A 12,733-nucleotide genomic window follows, 5' to 3' on the forward strand; every position below is an offset into this window, starting at 1 on the left:
GGGGTTTTAGGGAATCTGATTTGTGTCGGTGGAAGCAGGAAAGGCATCAAAGGGCTCAGGGGAAGAAAATCCTCTCAGCAATTTTTCAGGCCTCAGCACAAAGGAGGGCAGAGGAAACTTCTCAGCTCATGCGGTGGGGCTCCAGGAAGCTGCACCTCATTCTCAGTCAGGTGGGGGTCGAGGGAGTTAAGGCTAGTGCAGGGTTGGGACAGGCCTAAAAGATGAACTAGTTCTGTAGATATTGGGCCCAAGTGTTCCGAGTAAGCTTCTCAGAGTGGGAAGGTTGGACGGACCTTGATTCAGTGGTCAGGATAAAATTTTATTTCTTAAAAATGCCCACTTCTGAGTAAGTAAATAAATAAATGAACAAATAAATAAATAAATCACTATTATTAGACAAAGAATTAAGTTAGAGTAACTGGGTTAAAGTCTCTGGTTTTGACAGCATGACTTGAAAAAGTCACTTAACTGCTCTAAGCCCTAGCATGTTTGTGGGGTCATTTATTTATTTATTCATTCATTTATGAAGGTTTACTGGGGCTTTTCTATATGTCAAGTACAGTGGTATGCACAAAGAATAACTAACACATAAACCCTGGATGCACCCACATTCAACAAACGAATGAGTTCCTCGTTTCTCAGAGCAAGACCATGGCCCCTCCACTCAGGATGGAGTTCTGAGAGAGCCCACCAGGGGGCGTGGTGGACTGGAATTCCTAAAAGCAGAGAGGGACAGAGGATGCAACCTGGTTGCCAAGGGCCCTAACCAGTTCCTGGAAGTGTTTGATTTGGCCAACAGTGTTTTTAAAAGAGGTGATTTAGTTGTCAATTTGCAAGATTTCAGATAAAACCTCAGACTTAAGTCTTGTCTTGGAAGGCCTGGCTGAACAGTGTCTGCATTCCTGCCTGACAGCCATCAACAAGAGCTGAGAAGTGGCTGCCCTTAGATAAGCCCTATGTTCTCTGGTTTTATTTTCTTATCTCCACGCTGCTTCATTCATATACTATAGTTGTCTTGCCCCTCTAGGTATTAGAGATTGTGACCCTGGTGAAGGCTTGAGCTGAGTGTGCTGGGACAGCAACCTTGTTATTGACTTACCTATCCTGGGGGTTATGTTAACAATGCTGGAAGCTATGGCCTCAGGAACAAGGTGCAGGGGGAGTGAAGGAGCCTCGAGGTAAATGGGGGAGAGTGGGCCCAAACAGAGACCTGGGTGCATCTCTCAGAACATTTTCTATTTGCAGAGCTGTGTGGAGCAAGCACTCTGAGAAAGGGACTTGAGAGCAGGGGGCAAAGTGAGCAAATATTAGGAAGCTGTTACCAGCTGTCACATGCCTTGTTTAGTCTTGAACTTGAGCCAAAGGAACAGTGAGGAAGGGCACCTGAAATCAAGGCTTGTCTAGGAGGCTGGCTGCAGGTCCTTGGAATAAGATTTTTGCAAGGGTGCTGGGAGGAAGGTCAGAGTGCATAGGCTCCCAAGGAGGTCCTTAAGACTGCACCTGCAGGGCTCTGCTCGGCAGTTTGAGATGGCTGCAACCTCCTGAGGCATCAGTAAACAAAGGGAACTAGTCTCTTGGTTATAGACACTAAGTTCCCCTAGGGTTATGAGAGGTAAAAGAACCTTTTCAGGTCATCTGGAGTAGAGTTTGTAAATTGGCAACCCACAGGGCATATGTGGGTCACAAACACGTTTTATTTGAATTTACATGTTTTAGGAATTAGGAAGTCTCACACAGATCTCGGTATCTGGCTCTTCTTGGGATACTTGATGCTCTGGAAACATGGGGCCTACATTTCTGCAGGGTAACTACAGGCTGGGGCTAAGAAGAGGCTGCCCCTGTAGAGGAGCCTGTACCTCTATTTCTTCATAGTCTCTACCACTCCCTATTGTCTTACTCTTGGTTTGCCTCACTGATTTAAGTTATCTACCCAACCCTGGTAGGCATTTGAAATTATGACTCTGATTTAGACCAAAATTTTTCAAAATTATTTGTTAGCCCGTGGGAAACTTTCAGCTGAAGAATTTTAGTTGGGAGCCCATTATTGAAAATAAAAGTGGAGCTGTTTGGGGAGGAGCAGGTTGGGCTTGCTCATCATGCCCTCTGCTTCTCCTTTGGGGGCACCTGCTGGAAGCCTGAAAGCTCCGTGAAGCATACGTTTAAAAGCTGCCAAAGTTGCCAAGCCCATTACTGTACAGATGAAGAAACTGAGGCCCAAAGAAAGGGAGAGACTCATCATCTAAGCTCAGAGAGTAAGTTTGTGCCTGAGCCCAAACTTGAACCCATTTCTCCACGTTCCATGTTTATCCTTCTTCCCATCATACAAGAAGTAGCAAATAGTTTTTAATTCACTTTTGGACTCCTGGAAACCAGAGGTGCTGTTAAATTGCATCCTCTGAGGCTTTGTCTGGGCTTGGTGGGAGAGAAGACTGAATTGATTAAGAATGTCTGCCTTGGGTAGAGGAAAGAGTCATGGGATTCACACTGCGTATTTACCATCTGCGTGCATTACCATGCTGCTTGCTGCTTTAATCTGGGAAAGCATTTCCCTGTGGGTCTGGAAGGAATATTTTCTCTACCTTTAAAATTGGGCCTGATCCTGGCATCATATCCGGAGGTTCTCCCCATTAGCTTATCCAGGAAATCCGAGGGTGACATAGGCTTGGGTGCGGAGCGAGCAGCTTCAGCCTCCTTAGAAGCAGCAAGGCTAAGGAGGAAGAGAGGAAAGCAAAAGGTTAATGATGGCTCTTTCTCATGCTGTGATCAGATCCCAGCCTTGTCCAACCTCTGTAGAACCACAAGAGTGTTCTTAGCTGGAGTAATATGGGTAATATGGGTCCTTAATGAGGTAAGGCCCAGGTTAAATTGTTTACCCAGCCCAAATATCAGCCGGCATGGGATCCTGGCAGGCAGCCAAGTGTCTGATTGATGCTGAGAAGTCACGGACATTTTTAAGGCTTCATCTCTGGGATTTTGAGTAATCACACTTGGCAGCTGGGTGTCCCTGGGAGAGAAGATTGGAGGGTTAGTCTTTTGGTAGACCTAACCTTGTGTTGGGCAACTGCACTCTCATAGGTCCATGGAGCCACACGGACAGAAAGGATGTTAGAGATAAAATAATTTGCCATTTCCTCAAGGTTTATTTTCAGAATCAGAGTCACAGTTTTTTAAAAAGCTGCTAAAGTCAGATGCATTCTGGAACACAAATTTTATCAGGCATTTTTACCTCAAGTCTCCTCAGAAGCTTTGACAAGCTTATATGCTTGTACTTATGGGATCACTGTCTCAAGAAACATATACTTCACAAAATCTCACTTGGGAAATTGAGGCCCAGTTAGCAGAAGGGACTGACATAGGACCCGGAGTAAATCAGTAGTAGCTTATTTCACTGTATTGAGAGTTAGGTGATTAGAAGTCAAACTGGGATGCATTACACTGTTTCTGTCACCCCTCTCCCACCCCACACCCATTCAACAAAGTGGCTTTAAGGCCCCATTCACACCACAGTATGAATTACTCATGTATTAAGAACATGACCCTCCCTCTGCCCAACTTTCTTTCTTTCTTTCTTTCTTTCTTTCTTTCTTTCTTTCTTTCTTTCTTTCTTTCTTTCTTTCTTTCTTTTAGTTCTGGGATGCATGTGCAGAATGTGCAGGTTTGTTACATAGGTATACATGTGCCATGGTGGTTTGCTGCACCTATCAACTTGTCATCTAGGTTTTAAGCCCCTCTTGCATTAGATATTTGTCCTAATGCTCTCCCTCCCCTTGCCCCCCACTACCCAACAGGCCCTGTTGTGTGATGTTCCCCTCCCTGTGTCCACGTGTTCTTATTGTTCAACTCCCACTTATGAGTGAGAACATGCAGTGTTTGGTTTTCTGTTCCTGTGTTACTTTGCTGAGAATGATGGCTTCCAGCTTCATCCATGTCCCTGCAAAGGACATGAACTCATTCTTTTTTATGGCTGCATAGTATTCCATGGTGTATATGTGCCACATTTTCTTTATCCAGTCTATCATTGATGGACATTTGGGTTGGTTCCAAGTCTTTGCTATTGTAAACAGTGCTGCAATAAACATACATGTGCATGTATCTTTATAGTAGAATGATTTATAATCCTTTGGGTATATATTCAGTAATGGGATTGCTGGGTCAAATGGTATTTCTGGTTCTAGATCTTTGAGGAATTGCCACACCAAACTCTTAAAGCATATAGATTTCAATAAGAGTCAATGTTAGAGGCTCAAAGGTTGAAGAACACTAATTTTGGGTTGCTTTGGGCAACTGAGCTTTCCTAGTACTGAAATTATATCCAGGAGATAGTTAGGAGCCATAAGCAGCACTGACATGTGCTTGTGGGGCTGGGATGTTGGAGGAAATGCATAGAGATATGAATGTATGTGTGTGTGCGTGTGTGTGTGTGTGTAAGGTGGAAGCTTCTGTCACCTAGTCATGCAGCGCATAATGTTCCCCAAGGATTTGTACCCAACCTGTCTTGTTCTTCCTCTCAGCTTCTTTTCTGGTCTCATCAGTTGTAACTATGTAAGCAATCAGTTAATAATGGATGACTCTCAAATCTGTCACCACCCTGGCCTCTTCCTTAAAACCCCCTTCCTCATTTGCAAACATCTGTGGGATGCATTTATCTCAATGTTCTGCCAGTGTCTCAAATTCATCTCCCAAACTGAACACTACAGCTTCCTTCCTAGACTTGCTCCTCCAGATCAGTTTCCCCAGATAACGTCAATATACTTCCACTCTCTAGGATTAGATGCCTCAGAGCCATCTTGTCTTCTTGCTCCTCCACCCCACTACCCCCCATAAACTCACTCACCAGGTGCTGATGTAGTTATCTGTGTTTGTGTTTTAAAAGCAGGAATCATGGTGGTTTTATTTATTATTTGTTTGTTTGTTCTTTCATTCCCCACTGTGTCTACCATGGTGTCTCATACATAATTGGTGCTCAGTAATTGCACAGTGAATGAATGAATGAATAATGTGCTACTTTAATTAATCAAATATCCTGGCTAGTAAAAAGTGTTCATAAATATTTATACATGGATTAACAATTTAAAAATAATTAGACAATTATACACAGTAATGGAAAATACTGAAAGCCATCTGGTATTGCTTTGAAGATTCAGAGGGTATTCTAGGACTATTTAGACACTGTTGCTTAATAATCTGAAGATCCTTACTCATATCCTGGGGAACTAATTTTGATGAACAGGGTGAGGAACAAATGCACTTTAGTTTCTTTGTGTGTGTCTATGGATGTAGGTGAGTTTGTGTGATGTGGGTGGGTTTCTAGGTATGATTGTATAGATGTGTTATGTATACAGATGGATGGATGTGTATGGATATATATGGGGATTAGAGTGTGCATGGAGGTGTTTGCAGATGCATAGTGAATTGGGTCACATAGGTTTGTATGTGCAAAATGTGAATTTCTGTGTTCATGTGTACGTATATCGAGTGTGGCATTTAATATGGGCATTTTGTGTGTGTATATGTGAGGTGTGTGTATATGTGAGCTGTATATATACATGGGGTATAGGGTGTGAATGTGTAAAATGCTTCTGTAGATGTATGTCTGTGATGTGTATATTGCATGTGTTTGTTTTTGAAATGTACTGTGAAATATAATATAGAATAGTGCAAAAGAGTGAAAAGAACAGATGATTTGGAATTCATCCTGTCTTAGTCATTTATTAGCTGTGTCACCTTGGGAAAGTTACTTAACCTGTCTGAGCTTTAGTTTTCTTACCTGTCAAATGAGTTTTGCACAAGGAATAACTGAGGTAGCATAGTTAAAAATACCTAGGACTGTTCTTAGAACATAGCAAGCACTCAATACGTTGTTTTTCTCTTGCAGCATGGTGTGTGTGTGTGTGTGTGTGTGTGTGTGTGTGTGTTTGAAGCAGTTCAGAGTGGGTCTGGGGCTGCTCCTTGTCTCACAATGCTTTCAGCTGCACCATGGAGCCCACATGGCTAGAAAACCCTCCCAGGTGCTTCCCATGGCCCACACTTGGGGCCACTGTCCATTCAGCACTGGACTCATGGCTGCTATGTGGCTCTGGTGTGGGCAGAGGGGACCACAGGCACGCAACTAGTGATTTATGACTTTTCTGCTGTTATAATTCACTTCTAGAACCTCTCTAGGAGTGGCAGTTATGAAGCTTTCATAAGCTCCCGTACGCTCTCCAGCCCCTCCTCTCTGATAATAAGATTTGGGAACACAGTACTCCCTCCCAGCAGTTGCTGGAGCACAAGAGATCTCTTGGCCCTTGGGCCTCTCTCATAAGCCTGAATCCTACTGGGCAGTACAGTGGGAGAATGAATTCTCCCCACATCATCCCATACCATTTGGTATTGGCATAACATGCCATTTAATACCAGAATCCTCCCCAAAGCTGAAGAGTCTTCTGGTTATTCTAACTTGCATGTCTGCAGTAAGGTATTTGCAGTCTGGTCACCCAGCCACTGGCTCACTTAAAACCTTGGCACTGAGCCGAAGTGGAGGGAATTAAGACCCCGGGGGGTTAAGTAACTGGCTCCAAGTCACACAGCACTTTAAAGAGAGAAGGAATTAGAACTTACATTTTCAAGTGTTGACTCATCCAAATGCTACAACGTAAGGGAAAGTCTTTGTGAACTGTGAAGAGTATAAAATCATGATAGTTATGCTATTATTATGATTTATTTCTGAAGCTTGTTCTACCCTCTTCTATCCAAGCAAGTCAAAACATGTCTGAATTCTAGCAATCTGTATATACACTGCTCTGAATTTACCACACTTAAAAATGAAGAAGAAATAGTTGTGAACTACCTGGTAATCCTCTGTTTTGTCAAGTGATTCACTATGCATATTTTGAAAATCTCTAGTCCAGCCTCTCCCATATATTATTTACCAGCTGTTTCCTGATATCACTTTCATAATTTTTGCCCTGTTTGTTCACCACCTCTATTAGTCACTTAATTATTTTCATTAAATTGTCTCACTTCTTTTAAACTTATTTAAAATGAAACTATATTTCACTACTCACAAATAGAAAACTAATATTACTTGCCATAATGGAAGAGAACCATAATAGCAAATACAATGACAACAAGACAAAAAGAGAAGAGTTTACAATTCTAGTGATCTGCTGCTTGCCAATGTTCTGAGCCCAAGGCCTGCTCTAAGTTACAAAGGAAGTGCAGCAAGTGTTGGACAGGCGTCAGAGGCATATTAACACCTAACAAGACTCCTGGAGATAATAAGAAAGATTGGAAGAGAATTGGTTCAATAATGATTTATTGTTATTGTGTCAATCACTTAAAATCCTCCCCCTCCCTCACTGTGCCCAAGGCCAAAAGTTCCCAACTCTTTTCCAAATACAAAGGGTCCATATTAATGCCAAAGTAGCTATGCCTCCCTCCACTTGATAATCCTTGTACATTTCTGTCTATATTTAGACAGTACAATTTGCACAGGATTATTCAAAACTCCCCCTCTCCACCCTGGTGAATCTGATGTGCTGTGCATCTGTGTAGAGTAAATATGCATCGGGGAGCTCTTTTAGTACCACAATTCCCAGTTAACTTAAGCATTTGCTTATAGACCATGAGCTGCTGGACAGAGGAGCTGGGAATGAATCTGAGAAAGGAAACACTCAATTGTTAAAATTTTCTGACCTTATAACAGTATTTGGAAATGATGCAGTTTTTTTTTTCAGGGATTACTAAAATATAATGGGTGAATCAGACTCAGTTTAGGCAGATTTGATTAATGGTAATTTTCAGAAAGAGAGTGAGGTCTTCTGAGACCAAGTTTTCTGTTCCTTACTGAGAAGGCTTATTGCAATAGATGCACTGACTATACAAAGTATTGGACTATTATACACAGAAATGAAAAATACTGAAAGCAATCTGGCATTGCTTTGAAGATTCATAGGGTATTCTAGGACTATTTAGACACTCTTGCTTAATAATCTGAAGGTCCTTACATCCTGAAGAGCTAGTTTTGGTGGACAGGATGAGGAACAAATATATTTTAGTTTCTTTGTGAGTGTCTATGGATGTAGGCGAGTTTGTGTGATGTGAGTAGGTTTCTAGGTATGATGTATTATGTATGTTATGTATACAAATAGATGGGTGTTTATGGATGTATGTGGGGATTAGAGCATGCACTAGACTGTCCACCACCTTTTGGTCAGGGGATTTGTCACACTAAGAGATTTTGGTACTTAAAGGACCTCAGATGTTACTTCTAATGACAGAGACCATGCAAAGCTCCAGGAGTAGAGTTCAACAGAGGGGTTGGAGGCAGGGTGATGTAATGAAGTAGGGGCTGTGTGACCTTCAGTGAGTCACTTCCCTTGTTGGCTTTCAGTTTCCCTAGTTACACAATGAAATTAAGATGATCTCTAAGAGCCCTTCCAGCCCTCAGCCATCATTTTATGAGTCTATAATATTCCTTCTTTTTTTTTTTTTCGTACACTGGTCTCGGGATCCAGATTTGTCTGGACTTTTTTGGAGGAATGGGATTTTGTGTCTTGGTTCTTCCTCACCTAGTCTCAAGATTTTTTTCTCCAAGGGGCCAACCTGTTTCTCAAGGTTTACTTGGAAGAAAGGCCAGATCAATGTTCAGATTCTCATTCTCCAGTTGCAACATCAATTGAAATAGGGAATCAATATAAAGCTGTCAATCTGAATTACAGATGAGCTAGGGTTGGCAGTAAGACTGGGGAGAAACAATTTCAACTACATTTTGCATGGCACCACACCCCCAAGAACCACTCTGGGTCAGCAGAGGGGATCCCTCCAGTCAATTCCCTCTCCAGTTTACCATAAGCAGAGAAGTCCAGGAGGTCAGGATGGAAAAGGGGGAGGAAAGACAAGGAGGGGGCAGAAGAGGGACTAAGAGGCTGAGAGTAACCAAGGGAAGGACCTATACAGCTGGAGGAGGAACTTGGAGGTGCAGATTGAGGACAGGGAGGTGGGAGGTGAAAGAGGAAGAGGACACTGTAAAAACGAAGGAGTTTGAGGCACAGTCAGCACTATAATTGAGAAATTCAGCGAGTACAGTGGACAGGTACCCAACTACACTTGGTGAGAGGATGAGAAGTCTCCAAGAGGCTCTGTGGAGAAAATGACTTTTTAAGTAAAACTTGAAGGTTAGATATGGAGTTGGCCTGGAAAAATACAGGAGGAAGAGTGTTTGAGGTAGAAGGAACAGCATGTGTAGTTTAGAAGTGATAGACAACTTGGAGAACCAAAAGAAGAGTTTAGTGTGTGTATGAAGGAGGGAGGGAGAGAAGAGAATGGGAAATGATGAGAAATGAGGATGAAATACTTGTGGGTAGGCTCTGTCTTGTTCAGTGCCTGGCATGTAGTAGTAATTAAAAATTCGATTTGACTGGCCTTTGCCCTCTAATTATTTACTGTCCAGTAGATAGAATAGTTTAGGTACTTAAGAAATTATAAGAGGCTGCCACTCTGCTTAGGTGGCAAAATTGGACTGCTATGGTGGCTCAGTGGTGGAAGGCAGTATTTGAGGGGAAGGCGGGGATTAATCAGAAATTGTCTGAGTTTTATTAATTGTAGCCTCTGTGTGCTTTTAGAAAGACCCAATATTTGCCATTTTCAAATTGTGTATTCAGGGGAGAAAGCTTTCTCCTGCCCCATTGCCTGTGGGCTGGTCTTTTTCTAAATGAAAAAGAAATGGTGGGTGGTGAGGAGGGGTGGTTGTCCTGGGCTTCTGGGAAGAGGTGGGGCTGAGCTGGGCTGGCACTCTTGGCTTTCTAGGCTGAGCCAGTTTCCCATCCCCGGCTCTGATCCCAAGGGACTTGGGGATTGTTGTGCAGCCTGGGCCCTGCTGGTCACCCTCAGCTTTGTCTGAGTTGGATCACCAGGTCAGCATCTGGCTTCCCGCAGCCAGCTGTGCAATTCTGATTTTTATTTGATTGCAGTAAGGGGCTTAGGCTGGCCAGGGAGTGCTTGATATTTTATTACTGTCACTGTCACTGTCACTTCATGATCTGCTAAGCACCCCTGGGAACAGAATGTCACAGTTGGCATGCCCTGAGCCCAATTCACCTCAGGGTCTTATGGAACAAGACACCCCTCCCCCTTCCTGTCCTACCTCCCACAGTTATGACTGCTTCCTATAGGGAACGCTTATCTGAATAAGAAGCACATGTATTTGAACATGATTTTCTTCTTGTAGCAAGGTAAAATCCTGGATTCTTGGAGCTGGACTAAACCTTAAAATCTCATCTGGTTCTGCCTCTGACCCTAAGGAAGTCTGGTCCTCTAGGGATCCCATATACTCTGTAGCATCAGTTTCCATGTTTTCCTCTGGATAGCCTTCCATCCACTAACTCTCCTGCCTTATTGTATGTATCCCCACAAAGTAGGGCCACCTAGAGAAAGATGAATGAGGTACCTAGTAAAATTTAAGGAGGCACTCCATCCCAGGGTTGCATAAATGCCAACCCTACACTTGCAGGGACCAGAGAGTGAGCACCTCATTAAATTTTGTGCCTCACCTGCTTCACCCTAGTCCTGGCCCTGCTACAACATCCTAAATCCCGGAGCCTGGTCTACAGGGTGGGATTTCCTGTAGATGATCAAATCTATTCACCCGATGAGGGGGTCTTTACCTCTTACAGCATCCCGCTTTATTTTTAAAAAGCTTTTTTGTTTTTCTTGTTTGGTGGCAAGAAATGACATTAATTGAGCACCTGCTGTTCCTAATGTGGACTCTGAATTGCACATTACATATTTTATCTCATTTTATCCCCCAAATAGCCTGAGAGGTAGGGATGCCTGTCTCCATTTTACAGGTGAGAAAAATGAGGCTTAATCAATTTTGTGGCTTGTGACTTGATCTGTCCAATTCTGGCATTCCACACTGTATTTGCTTACATTATATTGACGTTTTCTTTTTTCTCATCTTCCTTCTCCTTACTCCAGGTGCATGTGTGAAGGCTGAAGTCATGACAGTCCTGGTCTTTTCTGTTTCAAGCCAAACTTTCAGCTCTGTAACCTTCCTTTTTCTCAGAATTGGGGCCATCAAGGTGTTATATAGACAAAACCCTGAAAGCATGATTTTCACAAATGTCTTTTCAGCCTCTTAATAAACATGGTTTTCATGAAGTACAGAGCCTGGCACATAGTCAGAGCTCAATAAATATTTGTTAAATGGATGATATATACCTGAAATTCCAGAGGAAGCTTAATTTAGCTGTGCAGCATTATTTGGCATCAGTGATTTGATTTGACTGGAGTCCAAAGAGTCCTAAACTCTGGCTCTGATACTCTTAGTCAGCCCCTGGGGAAAATATTTAATGTCTTCAGGGAAATTACAAGGCAGAAAAATAAGAGAAAAAGTCATTTCTTTCAGTGGTATTCACATGAAATGTCTTGGACCACTGGCTTAGGTCAAACTTATGTTTGCGCATAAACCCCACATTCCTGCTTCCTTATGTCCTTATTTATAATTCGACCACAACCATCTCACTTTGCCCTAACTGTGTGTATATGTCTCACTTGGGAAAATTTTCCCATGCCTCTGACCTTCAGTGTTATTCTGCAGTCTGGTCCTACGGTGAAAGAATGCTTGGCTTAAGCATGGGGGCATCAAGTGGCCCGCAGATGAGTTACAGTGTGAAGAATCCAGGGGGATTCTTCAGAGGCTTGAGTGTTGAAGAACAAGCCTATGGGGTTTACTCTGACTGAGGGAAAGCTCTTAGCAGGCCCTACATAATCAGCATGCATCCCACGAGTTGGACAGAAGAGCAAATGGCTCTCATTACCTTCAATGCAGCTTTCTTTTTAATCAGATAAATCTCACTGGAGAAATGTGTCTTTGCAGAGAATGGAGCCCAGGCTTTTGGACAGAAAGTTTTGGGAAAAAAGATTGCATTAATCAGCAGGCATTGGTCATTTGAGTTTGCAAAGGCCTGGGAGTATAGATATTGAGGAGACATAGCAGTAGGATAAAAACAGATGAAGACTTGATATTAGCTAATGACAGTAATGGCTACCATTCATGATACTTTACATATTTCACTGGATTTCATCTTCTCAATACCATGAAGATGACATCATTATCCCCATTTTATAGATGAGGAAGCTGACACTTTCATTTTCAGAAAATTTACCTGAGGTTATGCAGTTTGTAAGTGGTAGCCCCATGAGACAACTGGTCTCTGAAGCCCATGGTATTAATCACTATAATTTATTGACTCTTCCAAGTGATAGTGATTTGCAGAGTCCCTCTGAGAAGCCTCTCTGGTTCGTGATATAAATGTTTCCCCATAACTCTGGAATTACAACTGAGAATTTTGGAGCTCCAGGAATTGGAAAATATAGGTTGGGAACAATGTAATTGATAATCACTTGCACACATGTAACACTTTCAGTTTTTATGGCACTTCTAAATCCATCACTACATTTGATCCTCATACCAGCGCTGTGACAACATCTCCATGTCCAGGTGATGACACTGAGGCTCAATTGAAAGGTAGGAGGCCTGCTCAGTCTCAGATGGTAGAACCATAACATAACTGGAGGGCTCCAGGTCTAATCTGGGTTATCTTCTGCTTGACTCTTTGGCCATTCCCCAGAACCAATCACGGTACGGACAATACCTTCTTGACTGTTTATTACATCATTTCTGTCACACTTTCTCTGTAGTCAACTTGCCTTTTACCCTTTTCTCAGTTAGCTCATCTTGAAAATACTG

At 42.6% G+C, this 12,733-nt stretch overlaps 1 protein-coding gene across 2 annotated transcripts in view; it reads right to left on the reverse strand.

The window, feature by feature from the left end:
- Positions 1-12,733, reverse strand: part of GLRA1 (glycine receptor alpha 1) — a 102,153-nt gene that overhangs the window by 67,049 nt on the left and 22,371 nt on the right. For both annotated transcript variants that reach the window (XM_016954092.4, XM_001169235.7), the window contains exon 2: positions 2,580-2,707. In XM_016954092.4, the coding sequence (XP_016809581.1) occupies positions 2,580-2,707 (128 nt within the window). The remainder of the gene's footprint in view (positions 1-2,579; positions 2,708-12,733) is intronic.

This window comes from Pan troglodytes, chromosome 4 (genome assembly GCF_028858775.2).
Source record: "Pan troglodytes isolate AG18354 chromosome 4, NHGRI_mPanTro3-v2.0_pri, whole genome shotgun sequence".
NCBI lineage: Eukaryota > Metazoa > Chordata > Mammalia > Primates > Hominidae > Pan > Pan troglodytes.